The sequence below is a fragment of the Tursiops truncatus genome, chromosome 9 (genome assembly GCF_011762595.2).
Source record: "Tursiops truncatus isolate mTurTru1 chromosome 9, mTurTru1.mat.Y, whole genome shotgun sequence".
Lineage (NCBI taxonomy): Eukaryota > Metazoa > Chordata > Mammalia > Artiodactyla > Delphinidae > Tursiops > Tursiops truncatus.
In genome coordinates, this window is record NC_047042.1 from 9,883,035 (window position 1) to 9,902,517 (window position 19,483).

General features: G+C 43.8%; 1 protein-coding gene and 1 pseudogene across 3 annotated transcripts in view; both read right to left on the reverse strand.

Annotated features, from left to right (window-relative positions):
- The window catches only part of BLVRA (biliverdin reductase A), a 53,079-nt gene that overhangs the window by 22,806 nt on the left and 10,790 nt on the right, over positions 1–19,483 (reverse strand). For all 3 annotated transcript variants that reach the window (XM_073809532.1, XM_073809533.1, XM_019940683.3), the window contains one exon: positions 17,177–17,209. In XM_073809532.1, coding sequence (XP_073665633.1) covers positions 17,177–17,188 — 12 coding nt within the window. In that variant the 5' untranslated portion in view covers positions 17,189–17,209. The remainder of the gene's footprint in view (positions 1–17,176; positions 17,210–19,483) is intronic.
- Positions 3–12,801, reverse strand: LOC141279504 (homocysteine-responsive endoplasmic reticulum-resident ubiquitin-like domain member 2 protein pseudogene; annotated as a pseudogene).

Sequence of the window (19,483 nt, forward strand, 5' to 3'; positions counted from 1 at the left end):
AACACAAGGGGTCAAGGTGGGGTTTAAAAACGGTCCAGGCGTCTAGCAAAGCGCAGCGAAACAAAGACATGCGGGCAGGACCAGTCAGGGTCCAGACAAGCAAGGAGCCAACCCAGAGCACACAGGAAGCTGCAGCAGGTAAGGGCGGGGATGAGACGCTCCCTGAAACGCAGGCTCGGAGAGGAGTCAGCTCCCCCCAGAACATTTCTGTGCGTGCTCTGACCTGTGTCGTCCACGGAAAAGGCTCTCCACTTCTACTGCCACCTCCCCCAGGATGAGAGATCTTCCTCTTTAAGCCATACCCAGTCCTAGTTTGGCACCTCTGTCCTCCCCGAATCCCTCCTCCAGTGGATGTGCGAATCTGATACAGTGGGGAGTCACTCAGAGGCCACAGCTGCTCAGTGAGATGTGGGCAGACAGGGCCCATGGGTACCAGCTACAGTCACCTTACTCAGACTCCTCACTATGGCTTTCTGGGTTCCAACCAGTGTCACTCCCACCCTACTGTGGCAGCTTACTCATTATTCAGGTACACTGCTGGAGGCTGGCTGCATACAGTATTATAATGAAAAATCAAGTCGACTTTTTCAAGTTATACAGCAACTCACTATAATCCAAACTGATAAAAATTATCTCTACACATCCTTCAAACCTAGTTCTTCTTGGATGTCTCCAAGCATAGAAACTCCATTGTCTCCCCAGCCGCTAGCATCTAGCCCCTTTCTTTCACCTTTGTCATCTGGGTGTCACCATTTCCCACCCCTCTTCGTGCGTCCACTGCTCTAGTCTTGGCCCAGGACTTGTTTGCCTCCTGCCTGACGACGTGACAAATCACCACCTGGTCTCACCCTTCCCATGTGTGGTCCCCAGGCCTGCCAGAGGAGATGCTTCAGACGAAAACTAAGTCCCCCCCACCCCGATTAAAGCCCTTCATTTTCCCAGCTGTTACAGACTGAATGATTATGTCCCCCCCCCAGAAGTGGGAACTCTGTCCCTCAATATAATGGTAGTAGGAGATAGGGCTTTGGGGAGGTAATTAGGATGAGATGAAGTCATGAGGGTGGAGCCTGCATGAATGGGGTTGGTGCCCTTCTAAGAGTCACGAGAGAGCATGCCTCCTCTCCCTGCTCTCCGCTTATGTGAGGACGGGCTGAGGAGTCCGTAGTCTGCAGCCCAGAAGGGTACCCCTCCCGCCAGATCTCAACCTGATCTCAGGCTTCCAGACCCCAATCTGCGAGAGAGAAATTTCTGTGGTACTTTATTACAGCAGCCCAAACTGTAAGACAGTTTGTAGGACACCAACTAAAGGGGAAAAAAAAAATCCAAGTCCACATTCTTTACCAAACACATAACGCCTTTCACAACTCAGCTCCAGCCTGCTTCTCCAGCAACGCCTTCTGGTCAACTCCCCCACTGTGTAACTTTAGGCTTCTGACCTTCCAAACAACTTCAAAGTACACAGAACAAACACGACTGTTTGCTCCCTCTAAGTCTTTGCAAATCCTGTTCCCCTTGCCTGGAACGAGCTTCTCCCCACTGTCCACACCTTCAAAGCTTTTAAGACTTGGGCATCTTACACTTTATGAAGCTTTTCCTGATACTATCAGATTTTTTTTTTTTGGCATATAATAAAACCCACCCATTTTAGTGTACAGTTCTATGAGTTTTGACCAACATAAACTCATATACCTACCACAGTCAAGATATAGAACAAATGAACTTATTTACAAAACAGAAGTAGGGTCACAGATGTAGAAAAAAGATTTATGGTTACTAGGGGATAAGGGTGGGGAGGGATAAATTGGGAGATTGGGACTGACATATGCACACTACTATATATAAAATAGATAACTAATAAGGACCTACTGTATAGCACAGGGAACTCTACTCAACACTCTATAATGGCCTATATGGGAGAAGAATCTAAATAAAAAAAAGAGTGGATACATGCATATGTATAACTGATTCACTCTGCCGTACACGTGAAACTAAAACAATGTAAATCAACTATACTCCAATTAAAAAAAATAACAAAGGATACAGAACAGTTCTATCACCCCCTCCAAAATTACCTGCGCCCCTTTGTAGTCAACCCCTACCCAACCCCAGGCAACCACTGATTTGTTTACCATCCCAAGAGTTTTGCCTTTTCTAGAATGTCATATAAATGAAATCAGACGCTATGTAGTCTGAGTCTATCTTCTGCCTAGCACAATGCATTTTTCACCTATGTTGTTGCATGTATCCATCATTTCTTTTTATTACTAAGTACTAGTCATGATTGCTTGTTTATCCACTTCGCAGTTGAAGGACATTTCTGATGCTTCCAGTTCAAATGAATTCGTAATTCAATTATGAATAAAGCCGCTATAGATAGTCACGTCCTACTTTTTGTGTCAGCACAGTTCTCAAACTTGGGTAAATACCTGGGTATGAGTTTGCTGTGTCATATGGCAAGTGTAGGCTTAACTTCATGAGAAACTGGCAAACTGAGTTTTTCCAAAGTATACCTTTACACCTATACTGTTTTGCATTCTCGCCACTGATGTCTGAGAGGTCCAGCTGTTCTGCATTCTCACCAGCACCTGGTATTATCAGGTTTTCTCCTTTTTGTTTTAGCCATTATGACAGGCGTGTTGTGGTCTCTCACTGAGGTTTCTATTTGCATTTCCCTAACGACTAGTGATGTTGAGCACTGTTTCGTGTGCTTATTTGCCGTCTATAAATCTTTGCTGGTCAAGTGTCTGTTCAAATCTTTTGCCACTTTTTATTGGGTTGTTTATTTTCTTATTATTGAGTTTTTAGAGTTCTTTATATATTTTTGATACAATTCATTTGTCAGATACGTAATTTGCAAACAACTTTTCCTAGTCTGTAGTTTGTCTTTTCATTTTCTTAAGAGTGACTTTTTAGGAGCTCAAGTTCTTAATTTTGATGAAGTCAACTTATCAAAAAAATTTTTTAATGGATCATTCTTCTGGCTACTGCAATGTCACAAACATTTTCTTCTATGTTTTCTTTTAGACATTTTATAGTTTAAGATTCACAGTTTTAGCTTACTTTAGTTTTAGTTACTTTTTTCTTTCTTTTTTGGCCGCGTTGGGTTTTTGTTGCTGCACACGGGCTTTCTCTAGTTGTGGCGAGTGGGGGCTACTCTTCGTTGTGGTGCACGGGCTTCTCACTGTGGTGGCTTCTCTTGTTGCAGAGCATGGGCTCTAGGCACGCGGGCTTCAGTAGTTGTAGCACGTGGGCTCAGCAGTCGTGGCATGCAGGCCTTAGAGTGTGCGGGCTTCAGTAGTTGTGGCGCAAGGGCTCGGTAGTTGCAGTATGTGGGCTCTAGGGCACGCAGGCTTTGGTAGCTGTGGCTTGTGGGCTCTAGAGCGCAGGCTCAGTAGTTGTGGCACATGGGCTTTGTTGCTCCGCAGCATGTGGGATCTTCCCAGACCAGAGGTCGAACCCATGTCCCCTGCACTGGCAGGCGGATTCTTAACCACTGCACCACCAAGGAAGTCCTTAGTTACTTTTATAGTTTATGTTCTGAATTAATTTTTCCACATGGGGTAAGGTATGAATCAGTTTCTTAAAAACATTTTTTTAGAGCAGAGAGGCAGCTTCTAGTGTATGTATTCATTCCACAGGCTGTATCAGCTATCTACAACTAGGCAGGGCTATGCCAGCCCTGTATTTAAATGTACCAGGACTTTAAACCCAGCTCATGTGCCTTCTTCTCTGGAAGCCATCAAGTTTCTTTTTTTTTTTTTCCCCATATGATATCCAACTGTTCCAATATGACTTATTGAGAAAGACCATCCTTTTTCTATTGAAATGCCTTTGTGCCTTTGTACAAAAGGAAACTGTCTTGATCCCTATAGTTTTATGGTAAGTATGGAGTCCATTACTGTGAATCCACCAACTTTTTCTTTTCCAAAATTATAGTTCTCCTGCCTTTACATATACATTTTAGACTCAGTTTGTCAATTATTAAATAAATAAAATAAAATAAAATAAAATAAAAATTCCTGCCAGGATTCTGAATGGTATTATGTTGAATATATGGATCAGTTTGAGAAAAAACCCAACATTTTCACAATAATGAATCTTCTAATCCATGAATGTGGTACATCTCCCCATTTATTTAGGTCTTTGACTTCTTTCATTTTGTCATTTTCAGTATATGGATTTAGCACATATTTTGTGAGATTTATACTTGTTTTTTTAAGGATTTTTAGTGCTATTATAAATAGTATTTTTTTAACCCTCCATTTCCAGTTGTTCATTGTGAGTATACAGACATACAGTTGATTTCTGTGTACCGACTTGGCATCTTGTAACCTTGCTGAACTCACTTACTACTTCTAGCGGCTTTTTTGTAGATTCCATTAGATTTCCGCATAGACCACAGAGTCAGATGTGAACAGAGACGGTTTTACTTCTTCCTTTCCAATCTGTATGTGTTTTATTCATTTTTCTTGCCTGATTGCACTGGGTGGGACTCCAGTATGATTTTGAATAGGAGTAGCAAGAGCAGACATTCTTTTTTTTTTTTAATAAATTTACTTATCTACCTGTTTTTATTTTTGGCTGTGTTGGGTCTCCGTTGCTGTGTGTGCGCCTCTTATTGTCGTGGCTTCTCTTGTTGCAGAGCACGGGCTCCAGGTGCACGGGCCCCAGCAGCCGTGGCTGGCGGGCTCAGCAGTTGTGGCCCGCAGGCTCCAGAGCGCAGGCTCAGTTGCTCTGTGGCATGTGGGATCCTCCCAGGCCAGGGATCGAACCCGTGTCCCCTGCATTGGCAGGCAGACTCTCAACCACTGCGCCACCAGGGAAGCCCCAAGAGCAGACATTCTTGCTCACGTTTTAATCTTAGAGGACAGCATTTGGTCTTTTCACCAAGAATTATTATCTTAGCTGTAGAATTTTTTGTAGGTACGCTTTATCAGGATGTGGATATTTCCTTTTATTCATATTTTGCTTATATTTTTAAAGGCATAAATGGTCTAATTTTGTCAAGTGCTTTTTCTATGTCTATTGAGATGATTGTGTGATTTTTTTCTTAAAGTCTGTTGATATAGTGACACCTTTCATTCCCAGGATAAACCTCACGTGGTCATAATGTATTATCCTGTATATATGCTGTTGATTCTATTTGCTAAAATCTTATTAAAAATGGTTGCATCTGTGTTCATGAGAGTTACTGGTCTGTAATTCTCTTTTCTTGTAATGCCAAATTATTTCTAGTATTTCTGATTCTATGAAAGTATTCCCTTTTTACTGCCTGTATAGAACAGTTTATATGACTGTTAATTCTACTAAAGAACTGCTTTTTCTTTACGGTATGAATTCCAACTGATGGAATACACGCCCTTAAAATAGGTTTCCTTTATCCAATAAAGTTAAGATTACTGGTGAGTTTCTTGGCTTTAAGGCTGGGCCAGTTGCTACTAGCGCATTTTAGGTAAATAACATTCTTTACTAAACACTGTGAGAGCATTCATTTGAAACTTTCAGAATAATTCATAGAAAATAGATAACATATTAAATTACATACTGAACGGTCAATCTACAACTATAGAAATTTATATATGAAGCAGCTCTTTAAAGAAGTAAGACCCACAAATATGTCTGTCTTGGGAAAATATACATAGTTGAAATGAATAAAATCTGGAAGACCAATATTGTAACACTATGTTCTGTTAGTCTCTTTTTTTTAATCATACAATTAGTAATCCATTTGTGCTTACAATATTCATACGTATGAGCTTAAAGGAAAAAAATCTCATGATAATAAAAAGGTTTTATACTCATATATACTTTTTTTTTTCCTTTGGTACGCGGGCCTCTCACTGTTGTGGCCTCTGCCGTTGCGGAGCACAGGCTCCGGACATGCAGGCTCAGCGGCCATGGCTCACGGGCCCAGCCGCTCCGCGGCATGTGGGATCTTCCCGGACCAGGGCACGAACCCAGGTCCCCTGCATCGGCAGGCGGACTCTCAACCACGGCGCCACCAGGGAAGCCCTCATATATACTTTTAAATTCCACTACTGTTTAAACATTTTCCTAAAGTCAAACCCTCCTTTCCAGCTGGCATGGTTTTTCAAGCCTAACTCTTGACAGGGGGCGGCCCTCTGGCATTAGTGAAGTAAAGAAGGCGGTGATAAGATCAAGCCGAAACCATTAATCCAGGTCTTTGAATTGCACTGGCTTCTTCACCTGCACCTTCCCCACTCCCACCCTCATCGCCAAGCCCATCATCCATAAAATGACCCACTTCTAGAAGTTTTAGATTGTTTACTTGTTTCCCATCATCCTTAACTTGGCACTATTGCAGGGAGCCTGCGGCTGACCTCCTCATGCCTAACAGGAAATCCTCCAGCTTTCTGTGGCTCCCATTACCGTATAAATTGACTAAAGGAAGAAAAGAAATACACAATGCTAAAGAGAACTGCAGCTCGTGAGGACCTGTACATCCAATCCAGCCGGCCTCAAACTGACATCTTTGTTTAGCATTCTCGTTCAGGGGTTAGCCTTCTTGGACCGCTGAGTTTGGAGCCAGTGGTGATTATTCTCCAGGAACATGTGCCAACGTAGAGGCTATGAAGCAGTAGTTTGGGCTGGGTTGGCGTTCAATGTGGCCTGAGCTGAAACGGCAGCTTGACATTGTACAAAATATCACATATTACTAATGAGCATACACATGTTTGCCACCATAGTACCTGCAATGGACTAAAAGCAAGATACACTGGCAGTCTAGCTGGAACAGTTTGCCCGAGAAACCGGTTGTCTACGTTTCTTTGTATTACGTGTGGAAACAGGTAACTGTATGGGAATCCATCTGTGCTTGTGGAAGCGTGTGTTGTCTCAGTCTTTCTGAGGAAGAACTGGCAGCTCTAGACACGATTTCTTGACTGAATGAAGGCGGGGCTGATCTTGAATCATTTGGACTGGAGTTGCTGCTGGAGGCTGGCGTCTCGTGGCTTTCTCTATTGGCACTGGGTTTGGAGTACTGGGATGAGTTCACGAAACATACACAAACGATAAACCATATGCCACTCATTTTGTTTTCTGATCATCTTTCGGTGGCAAATGATCAGGAAGGAGTCTGCCCAAGTAGAGCGCTCTGATCCTTTGTCAAATTTATTATCTCACAGTTGCTGAGGGTCTGGAATCTGAATGTGGCTTAACGGAGTCCTCTGCCCAGGGTCTTCCTAGGCTGCAGTCAGGAGCTGGCAGGTTACGTCCCCATCCAGAGCCCAGGGTTCTCTTCCACGCTCACGTGGTTGTCCGCAGAATTCAGTTCCTTATGGTCGTGGGATGGAAAGCTCTTAGACGCCACCTGAAGTTCCTGACAAATGCCTCTCTCTATAACCAGTTCACATCAGAGCAGCCTGCTTCTTCAATCCAGAATTCCTCTCTGTGGAAAGGTTTCAACTACAGAGACTATTTATTTAATAGGTATAGTTGGAATATATATACATTCAGGTTGCCACTTCTTTTTCAAAGTGCTTAGGAAGTCTGAGTCTTTCAAGGAATATGCCCATTTCATCTAAATTACTCTTTCATCTAAATTACTCTTTCCTAGCCATAAAGGTATCCACAGTATTCTCTTATTATTCTTTAACTCTCTGTAGAATCTGCAGTAATGTCCTCTGTCTCATTTCTGATATTGGTAATTTGTGTCTTCTCTCTCTTTTTCCCTGAGCAGCCTGGCTAGAGTTTTATCGATTCTAATGATCTCAAAAAAACCCCCAAAGACTCTCTTTAGGTTTCACCGATTTTCTTGATTGTTTTTTGTTTCCTTATTGCGTTGATTTCTGCTCTTATCCTTATTACTTCAGATTTTCTGCTTGTTTTGGGTTTAATATGCTCTTTTTAAAAAAAACTCTGAGGTTGGGAATTTAAGTTATTCATTCAAAAACTTTCTTCTTTTCAAAAACAGACATTAGTGCTATAAACTTCCCTGTAAGTGACGGCAGTGCTTGAGCTGCACCCCACAAACTGGGAAGTGTCGTGATTTCATTTTCATTCAGTTAACGATACTGTCTAATTTCCCTTGTGATGAACTCTTTGGTCAGTGGATTATTCAGAAGTATGTTATTTAGTTCCAGATGTTTAAGGATTTTCCAGATATTTTTCTACTACGGGTTTCTCATTTAATTCCAGAGAAATATCAGTCAGAGAACATCCTTTAAATGATTTGAACCCTTCAATTTTTTGTTTGTTTGTTGTTTGTTTTTGCGGTACGCGGGCCTCTCACTGTTGTGGCCTCTCCTGTTGTGGAGCACAGGCTCCGGACGCGCAGGCTCAGCGGCCATGGCCCACGGGCACAGCCGCTCCGTGGCATGTGGGATCTTCCCGGACCGGGGCACGAACCCGTGTCCCCTGCATAGGCAGGCGGACTCTCAACTACTGCGCCACCAGGGAAGCCCTGAACCCTTAAATTTTTAAAAACATGTTTTATGATCCAGAATATGGTCTGTCTTGGTAAATGTTTTGAGCACACTTAAAAAGAACGTGTATTCTACTGTTGTTGGCTGGACTGTCCCATAGGTCTGTTAGATCAAGTTGGTAGATGATGTTATTCAAGTCTTCTATATACTTACTGATTTTCTGTCTACTTGTTCTATCAATCATTGATCGGTACTAGAATCTCTGAATATAATTGTAGATTTGTGTATTTCTCTTTACAGTTCTATCACTTTCTGACTGATGTATTTCAAAGCTCTATTGTCAGGAATATAAATTTTTAGGGTGGTTATGGTGTCTTGATGAATTAACCACTTTATCATTCTGAAATGACCACTTTTATTCCTGGTAGTATTTTTTGCCCTGAAATTTATTTTGTCTGATATCATCAATCTACTCCCAGTTTCCGCTGATTTGTGTCAGCATAGTACATTTTTTTTCCCAACCCCTCACTTTTAACCAATGTGTGCTTTCATATCTGAAGTGAGTTTCCTGTAGGCAGCGTATTGTCAGGTCTCGCTTTTTATTCAGTCTAACAATCTCTGCCTTTCAGTGAAGTGTTTAAACAATTTACCCTATGATTACGGATATGGTTGGGCTCCAATCTACTGTCTTGTTGTCTTCTATCTGTCCAATCTGTGCTTCTTTCCCTCTTCTTCTGACTTCTTTTCAGATGAATAAAGTATTGCCAATGATTCCATTTAACCTCACCCGGTGGCTAGTAGCTGTAACAATTTTAGTGGTTTATTAAGGCCTTTATATGATACATATTTTACTTAGCACAGCCCGCCTTAAGGTAACATCGTACCATTTCACACATGAGAACCTTCCAACAGGTTACTTCCACCTCCTCTCTCCCAGACTTTGTACTACTGTTGTTCCACAACTTACTCATAACCCCCTCAAGGTACCAGTCAGGTTACTCATAAACCCCTCAAGGTACCAGTCAGGATTCAGTCTGGAAAAGAGAAAGCATTCAATGTGTTCTAAGCACAGAGTTTTAACGTGGGGAATTAGAGGCTTATATCAGCGGTCCCCAACCTTTTTGGCACCAGGGACTGGTTTCATGGAAGACAGTTTTTCCATGGACAGTGGGTGGGAGTGGTTCAGGCAGTAATGCAAGTGATGGGGAATGATGGGGAGCGATGAAGAGTGATGGGGGAGCAATAGGGAGTGATGGGGGAGTGATGGGGAGCGATGGGGAGTGATGGGGGAGTGATGGGGGAGCGATGGGGAGTGATGGGGGAATGATGGGGGAGCGATGGGGAGTGATGGGGGAGTGACAGGGAAGTGATGGGGAGTGATGGGGAGTGATGGGGAAGTGATGGGGGAGCAATGGGGAGCGATGGGGAAGTGATGGGGAGTGATGGGGGAGCGATGGGGGAGCGATGCGGAAGCAATGGGGAAGCGATGGGGAGTGATGGGGAGCGATGGGGGAGTGATGGGAAGTGATAGGGAGCGATGGGGAGTGACAGGAGAGCGATGGGGAGTGATGGGGAGTGATGGGAAGTGATGTGGAAGTGATGGGGAGTGATGGGGAATGATGGGGAGCGATGGGGAGCGATGGGGAGCAGCAGATGAAGCGTCACTCACTCGTCTGCCCACCACTCACCTCCTGTTGTGTGGCCCGGTTCCTAACAGGCCGTGGACCAGTACTGGTCTGCGGCCCCGGGGTTGGGGACCTCTGGGTTACATGACCATTGCCACCACTGGGGAGCTAAAGCCAGAGAAGCCATCACTGACCATCTCCCTGCCGTACTGAAGCAAGTCATTCTCAAGAGCTTGCCTGGACGCCAAGACCTCGGGGAAAGCATCTGCGGCCTTTTTCAGCCTGCAGCTGGGAAGAAGCAACTGTGCTCTCTCAATAACAGTCTCTCTTTCTTCGGCCTTCCACATCTCCCAAGTCTGCTTCCAACTGGCCAACGTCACACATGAAATGGACCAGTGGGCAGTGCAGTTCCAGGCTTGTCTTCCTTGAGTCAGGGAGAGTGTGGGAAGGAGAGGCCACAATGCCCAACTGACAACAGGCCATTTAGCCCTGTTAGTACCTTCTGGGTTACAAGTTTACCCTTTTACTTTTAATTGTGGACAGTCTCATATACGAAAAGCAGAAAGACAGTCTTTAGAGAAATCTGTACTGTAACAGCCCAAACACACACGCCTGATCAAATATTTGTTTCTTCTTTCACCCAAAAAAGGAAACAAGCAATCTCCTTAAGAGGCTGAATATATACAGTATTCCTAAGATTAACTACTAAATTACTACATTCCAGAAAAGAACCAGGAACATAAGTTTCTATTAGCTTTAAAAGAGCCATGAGGTTAAGAAACAGCTTCATGAACTGTAAGAAGCCAAGTTACTTTTTCTATTTTAGTAATTAACAATACACACAAACTTGTGTACAAAACCTGGCTGGCATGGTGTCAGACTGAAAGTGCTTCTGAGTTTGGTTTACACAACATTCCTTTGCAAAACTGACACAAAGGGACAAGATATGGGTGAAAATGCTGACATATTAACAGTTGAGTTCCTCTGTGGGAAAGAACTTTGTTTTTGAGAAAAATGACTTTGCTAGAGAGACCATTTTACCTGCACCTGCTCATCTGACATGAGGCTTCTTCAAGGCATGTTCTGAAAGGAAACTGCAAATCAAAGAGGTGAGGGCTTCTGGTTTCCCACTGCACATGGAAGGAGCTTGGAAGTTGCCACTCCATCCTGATAATGGGTAAACAGCTAAACAGACTGAAAAACTAACTAAAACTAAGTCTTCCAGGATCCGTAAGAGAGGTGAGGACACAAGGCAAACCACTGCCCCCAAGACTGGAGAAACAGAGGGACTAATGAAGAGAATAACTTAGCAGAGCAGAGGTTCAAGAGTAGAAACGACCACAGGAACCAGACGCCAGAACCAGTAGGAAAGCCTGAACTGTAATGGGTGAGCTGCTGGGGGCTCAGTGTGGACAACTTGGAGACCTAAAAAATCCAGGGGGACCCAGTCATAGGGAGACCCTCTCATTTTTGTGAGATTTACCTCCAAGAGCTTGACCAGGTTCCCACAGTAAATACTGGAGATGTTTCCCCCTGTGCTTCCAGCAGGAGTGGGGAAAAAGCACCACTGAAATATACCAGAGCGTGCCCGTTCTTCCTAATGAGGCCTGCCCTCGCAGGAAACTAGCTAACCAGACCCTAACATGCTGGGGAATTATCAGACCCTAACTGACTGCAGGGAAGGGAAAAACAGTTGACCCTTGAACAACATGCATTTGAACAGTGCAGGTCCACTTACACATGGATTTTTTTAAAAAGTAAATATTACAGTACTACACAGCTGCGGCTGGTTGAATCTGTGGGTGCAGAGCTGTGTATATGGAGGGCCGACGGTAAGTTACAGGCAGATTTTCAACTGCACAGAGGGTCAGCATCTCTAACCCCGGTGTTGTGTAAGGGTCCACTGTACAAAACTCCAGACTACTCTAGAATTCCATTTGGGAGAAGGGAAACACCCAACTCTAGCCCACTCTAGCCATACTCTCCCACCTAAGAGGGGAAGAAGAAAAGAAACAACTGAGAAATACTTGTGTGGTTTGCAGTCCAGAGGCACAGGCTCACTATAAGACTGAGACCTGATCACGGGAGCAGAGAATGCTTCCCCTTCCCCTGTATCTCACCACCACATGACTAAAGGCCCATTTACAGCAGCTCCTTTTACATGATACATCATGTCTGGCGATCAAGAAAAAAATGACAAACCATAGCAAAAGACAAAAAACACAATTTGAAGAGACAGAGCAGTATCGGAACCAGACCTAACAGGAGTGTTGGATTTACCAGACTGGGAATCTAAAACAACTATGATTACTATGCTAAGGGTCTAATGGATAAAGCAGACAACATACAAGAACAGATGGGCAATGTAAGCAGAGAGACGCAAATTCTAAGACAGAATGAAGAAGAAATGCTAGAGATCAAACACAATGTAACAGAAACAAAGAACGCCTTTTATGGGCTTATTAGCAGAGTAGACATGGCTGAGGAAAGAATGAGGAAAGAGGAAAGATATCCTCTGAAATTGAGGATATCTCAATAGTAACCCCCTAAACTGAAGAGCAAAGAGAACAGAGACTGAATAAATGAAGCGAATATCCAAGGACTGTGGGACAACTACACATGGTGTAACATACATGTAATGGGAACACCAGAAAGAGAAGAGAGAAAAGAACACAAGAAATACTCGAAACAGTAATGACTAAGAATTTCCCCAAATGAATGTCAGACACCAAACCACAGGTCCAGGAAGTTCAGAGAACACCATACAGGATAAATACCCCCCCCCACCCCCCGCAAAATGATGATAGGCATATCATTTTCAAATTACAGAAAAGCAAAGATAAAGAAAAAAATCCTGAAAGAAGCCAGAGAGACGGGACTTCCCTGGTGGTCCAGTGTTGAAGACTCCATGCTCCCACTGCACGGGGCGCAAATTTGATTAGGGAACTAGAATCCTATATGCCGTGTGATGCAGCCAAAAAAAGGAGAAAAAAAACAAAAGCCAGAGGGAATCAACCTTACGTACAGAAGAACAAAGATAAGAATTACATCCAACTTCTCCTCAAAAACCATGCAAGCAAGAGGAGAGTGGAGTGAAATATTTAAAGTGTTGAGAGAAAAAAAACTACCAACCTAGAATTCTGTACCCTGTGAAATTATCCTTCCAGAGTGAAGAAGAAATAAAGACTTTCTCAGACAAACAAAAATTTGAGGGAGTTTGTTGCCTGTAGACCTATCTTGCAGGAAATGTTAAAAGGAGTTCTTTAGAGAGGAAGAAAAATAATACAGGTCAGAAACTCAGGTCTACCTAAAGAAAGGAAGAAGGATTAAGTGAAGGTCAAATAAAAACTTTATTTTTCTTATTCTTAATTGATCTAAATAACAATAAAATAATAACAGCAACAAAGTATTCAATTATTTACGCTTATGTATATACTTTATGTATGTATTTATATGCTTATGTGTGCTTATACATAAGTGAAATGTGTAACAGCAGTGATACATACATAGGACAAGAAGGAGGAATGGAATTATTATGTTATTTTACAGTACTCACACTATCTGTAAAATGGTATAGTTATTATTTGAAAGTGGACTTGGATTAGTTGTAAATGTATATTGCAAGCCCTAGAGCAACCAATAAAAAAAGGAAGTATAGCCAATATGCTAAGAAAAAAGAGAAAATGGAATCATATAACACGCTCAATTTAAATCACAAAAGGCAGAAAAAGAGTGGGAGAGAAAAACAGGACCAAAGAACAAAGGCAATGAATAGAAAACAGTAACAAATATTAATTCACCTACATCAATAATCACTTTGAATGTTAATGGTCTAAATGCATCAGTTAAAAGATAAAGATTGTCAGAGTGGATTAAAAAACAAGACTTAACTATATGTTGTCTACAAGAAGTCCACTTTAGATATAAAGACACATATAGATTAAAAGTAAATGGATGGGGGCTTCCCTGGTGGCGCAGTGGTTGAGAGTCCGCCTGCCGATGCAGGGGACGCGGGTTCGTGCCCCGGTCCGGGAAGATCCCACGTGCCGCGGAGGGGCTGGGCCCGTGAGCCATGGCCGCTGAGCCTGCGCATCCGGAGCCTGTGCTCCGCAACGGGAGAGGCCACAACAGTGAGAGGCCCGCGTACCGAAAAAAAAAAAAAAAAAAAAAGCACCAAAGGAAAGGTCAAAATTATAGAACAGAAGGGGTGGCTGATGATTGATAGAATTCTTAACCAGGCCAGGTTCTATGAGCTTAATGTTAATGCTAAGTTTTTACTCTTTTTTTTCACAACTTCCAAGAACATGAGAATTAGAGTGAGTTACAGGGCCTTCAGATAAGGCGGCAGAGGCCCCAGAAAATGGTTAACAGAGGCCAGCCCTGGGGTGGAGGAGGCTGGGGGGATGGGGTACCCGGGAGACTCGCTTTTGACTATTTAACGTCTTGTATATACCTTTTGAGTTTTGTACTAGGTCTGTGTATTGACATTATTACAAAACTAAACTCTTTAAAAGCTATTTTTTTTGTTTTACACATATCTACATTCTTTTTTTATAGTCTTTTCCATTACGGTTTACCACAGGATATTGACGAGTTCCCTGTGCTATACAGTAGGACCTTGTTGTTTATGTTTATCCATTCCAGAGATAATAGTTTGCGTCTGCTCATCCCACACTCCCAGTCCAGCCCTCCCTCACCACCCCTCCCCCTTGGCAACCACAAGTCTGTTCTCTATGTCTGTGAGTCTGTTTCTGTTCTGTAGATAGGTTCCTCTGTGCCATATTTTGGATTCCACATGTAAGTGATATCATATGCTATTGGTCTTTCTCTTTCTGACTTACTTCACTTAGTATGATAATCTCTAGTTGTATCCATGTTGCTGCAAATGGCCTTATTTCATTCTTTTTTATGGCCGCGTAGTATTCCATTGTATATATGCACCACATCTTCTTTATCCATTCCTCTGTCAATGGACATTTAGGTTGTTTACTGTGAATAGTGCTATGAACATAGGGGTGCACGTACCTTTTTGAATTATATCAAAAAACTACTATTAAAGATGAGTTTCTGAAGGGAATGAGAAAAATAGGGTTACGGTAGCTCGACAAGACCTCATGTGTTGCTTTGTTCTGAAGAAAGTAAAAACTAAAGCAGTTGGAAATACTGATGGGAAAGATCGAGTAGAAATGAGCCCAACAGTGCCGCTGGTCCAGGAGGTAATCAGGGAGGTGGTACAGGGTCTGAACAGGCGGCAGAGTCTGCAATTCAGAGTGTGGACATTTCAGTAAAGAAAGGCTGTTGAGGCCATCAAGCCCTCAGCCACTGCAGCTGCCCCCGAGGTGCATCCTGAGGGGACTCAGGATGGGAGAGAGCAGGCTACTGCTCTTAGGCACCCTAGATAGCTAAGGTGCCTATCAAAGGAATGATTTCAAGAAGCCTAGACTCTCGCATCTTCCCATACATAGAAAAGTGATAACTTCATTAACTTGAGATGTCTGTTTTCCTTTAACAGTAATCTTTTGATGTTCCAATTGCCTGGGGTTTTTTTGGGGGGCAAAAAACCCTATATATCCTGGCTTGTCCCTTACCTCTTTGGAGCAGTCCCTCAGAGTTTCCCGAGAGGCTATATCCCGGGGTTAAGTCCTCCGTAAGTCAGCAGAATAAAACATAATTCTCAACTTTTAGGTGTGCGTGTTTTTCAGTCAATACGCTTTCACCAGAAATGTCTGGGACGGGATGCAACGGGTCCTTTCCCAGTGTCCACTCGCCCTCCTTCTTCCCAGATCCAGCCCTGGGGTAGAGGGGGAAGCAGCACCAGGTGGGACTGATTAGTCTAAGCCAGTTGGCAAAATCCTGGCTCCTCTGACACAGTCATTAGTCCAGGAATGGGCATGTGACCTGGTTCTGGCCAGCAAGACCTAAGCAGGAGTTTGGTGGAGGCTTCAGGAAAGAAGGTTCCCACTTTTCTGGGAGAGCTGCAGAAAGCCATGTCTTTCTCCCGCTCAGAGCGAATGAGGAAGCATGTAGTCCCAGCCCCTGCCGGCAGCCATCCTAGAACCCTGAGGGGCACTACTTCGAGGATGAAGCCAACACTTGGATGAGAGTAGAGAGATGCAAAGATCCTGGACATCCTTGATAAGATGTGGCTGAGCCACTGGATCAACCCGCCCTGAAGCCTGCCCTGCATCTGAACTTCCAGGCTAAAAACCGCATTAAACTGTGTTTTCCTGTACTCGCAGCCTGGAGCTCTGTCACTGACAAGCATCCCTTCCACTATGAAAAAAGGAACAAGCCAAACAGGAAGTCCGAAATTGAGAGAGATGATGGCTGATGGTTCCAGTTTTTCTCCGTAAAGTAAAAGGTTACCCACGTGCTAAGAGTGAGGAGGGAGCTGGGAAGAGTGAGGAAGACCAGACCTGGTTGTTTCGGGCAAAGGGCAAGAGAGCTGCCTGGGGCTACGGAGGGGGCCCGGTGGGTGTGCTGAGCACCCAGATGAGGTTTTAAGACCTCTGCCAGCCGCAAACAGCATGAAGCTGTGCCTCTCACCCAAGACCACCATCCTGTGGGGACAGCCTCTGGGCTGGCCATGGGGCATCAAGGGGACAAGCGGAAAAGGAGTTGGAGATGTGAGCACAATAGCAGTTGAAGAGATGGACCCCACGATCTACGCTGGACCTGGAAGGGAGTGAGAGCAGGAGGGGCTGATTGGTCAGGAAAAATCAGAGGGACAAAGAGACTAGGCATCTCCTTGGATCGAAGAACAGGTTCAGTGGAAGTGAGGTGACAGGGAGACGATGCAGAGAAAGGTCCTTGTAAGCAGAGTTAAGTGTCCCCAGAATAACACAAGGGCCCAGCAGCCTCCAGGGCCCAGCAGCCCCCAGGGCCCAGCCCACTCTACCCCTAACCCATGAGTGTTGTTTCAGGATTAACTGAAGCAGATAAATCTTAATCTAACTGAAGCTGGACTGACACAGATAAGAACTCAGAGGGGCCTAATTCTTCCCATATCACCGGGAGCCATGTGTGGTGGCAGGAAGGAGGGGACATGTTTTCAAGTTTGTGCTGATGTTTCCGAAAACTCTGGAGGAAAGGAGACACTCTGTGAAGGAGAAATGAGGGACACTGCAGAAAAAAGCATCCTTAAACGGGTCCTTTTGGAGGACTCACCTCTGCGTTCATCTTGGTCCCTTTCTGCAGGAGCTGCGAAGACAAAAGCAGAGGTTCAGGACCTTGGTGGGACCTCCCCAAACTCCCTGCCGACACTCTCCCTGGCCACCCCCCTTCTCCCCCCACTTCCTGTCCCATTGGCCCCATCTTCCCCAAATGCCTTCACCACCTTGTGCCCTCCAGTGAGGACACCCAGGCCGGTGTCTGATCTGACACCGGCAGGTGGTCGCTGGCCCCCCTGGGGACATCACACCAGTAATGTTTCTCTAAAGAATACTGCCAACCCCCAAGGGCTGGCATCTCTCATACTAGAAGGGATGCTTCTGTATACTTAAAAGAATGATGCAGGGCTTCCCTGGTGGCTCAGTGGTTAAGAATCCACCTGCCAACGCAGGACACACGGGTTCGAGCCCTGGTCCGGGAAGATCCCACATGCCGCGGAGCAACTAAGCCCGTGTGCCACAACTACTGAGCCTGTGCTCTAGATCCCGCGAGCCACAACTACTGAAGCCCGAGCGCCTAGAGCCCGTGCTCCACAACAAGAGAAGCCCCCGCAATGAGAAGCCCACGCACTGCAACGAAGAGGAGCCCCCGCTCGCCACGACTAGAGAAAACCCGGGTGCAGCAACGAAGACCCAACACAGCCAAAAATAAATAAATAAACAAATTTATTTAAAAAGAGAAAAAAAGAAAGAGGCATGGGAAGAGCCAGAGACAACGTGTAACAAATGGGTCTGGCCATGTGCTAATGAAACAAAACAAAACAAAAAGAATGTAGTGTTATGTGTCCCTTACATGTGGGGTGGGGAAGTCAGATAACGAAATATGAGGAAGATGGTAACAACTGTGAGACAACTTGTGTCAGCTGCTTTATCTACATGAACCCTAATCCTCGAAACCTTGGCAAAAAGGCTAATATTGACTCCATTTTACAGATGAGGGGTCTGAAGTTCAGGGTGGGTTAAAGCACTTGGCCTTACAGTCACGGTGCTGTGGCCCTGTGCTGTAACTTCCAGCTTCCTGGCTATGGAGCCAAACCCAGACTGCCCCAGAGACCTTTCCAGGGCTGTCTTACACACACCCGGAGAGCTTTTATGGTAAATAAAAGACCTAGGGTTTGGTCTGGCTTCAGTCACGGACCAACCAGGTGACCACAGCCAAAGAGGTTCTCCATGTGTAGGCTGAATGGCTGGACCTCATCTCTAAGGTCTCTTCCAGCTCTAAAATGCTCTCTGATTCCCAAAAAAGGAAAATCTGGTGACTCTTAAAACAGTGCTCAACCTCAGTTGTGAAATGACTTTACCTAGATGCCCTGTCACACAAAAAAACATTTGCCACATGTTGGTCAAATATCTCTGATTTTTTTTTTTTTGGCCTTGCCGCACAGCTTAGTCCCCCAACCAGGGAATGAACCCAGGCCCCGGCAGTGAAAGCTCAGAGTCCTAACCACTGGACCACCAGGGAACTCCTACCTATTACTGGGGAACTATAGGTAGGTATCATCTCTACAGACGGCAGTTTAGCAACATCTATTAAAATTCCAAATGTAAGCAAGCAATTCCACTGCTTCCCATTTTTCTTTAATTAAAAATGTGTTTTTCAAGATTTAACCTTTTAATTGCAGTACAGTTAATTTACAATGCTGTGTTAGTTTCAGGTGTAAAGCAAAGTGATTTAGTTATATATACACATATACATACATATTATATATATATTATACATAGATGTGATATATATATATATAAATAACAGCCAAGCCACAGAAGCAACCTAAACATCCATCGACAGATGAATGGATAAAGAAGATGTGGTACATATAGATACAATGGAATATTACTCAGCCATAAAAAAGAAAGAATGCCATTTGCAGCAACATGGATGGACCTAGAGATGATCATACTAAGTGAAGTAAGTCAGAGAGAGAGAGAGAGACAAATATCATAAGATATCACACTTATATGTGGAATCTAAAGTATACAAATGAACTAATTTACAAAACAGAAATAGACTCACGGACACAGAAAACAAACTTATGGTTACCAAAGGGGAAATGGGTGGGGAGGGATAAATGAGGAGTTTGGGATCAACAGATACACACTCCTATATGTAAAATAGATTAACCAAGGACCTCCTATAGAACACAGGGAACTCTTTTTTTTTTTAATTTTATTTTTTTTTTATTTTTTAACATCTTTATTGGGGTATAATTGCTTTACAATGGTGTGTTAGTTTCTGCTTTATAACAAAGTGAATCAGTTATACATATACATATGTTCCCATATCTCTTCCCTCTGTGTCTCCCTCCCT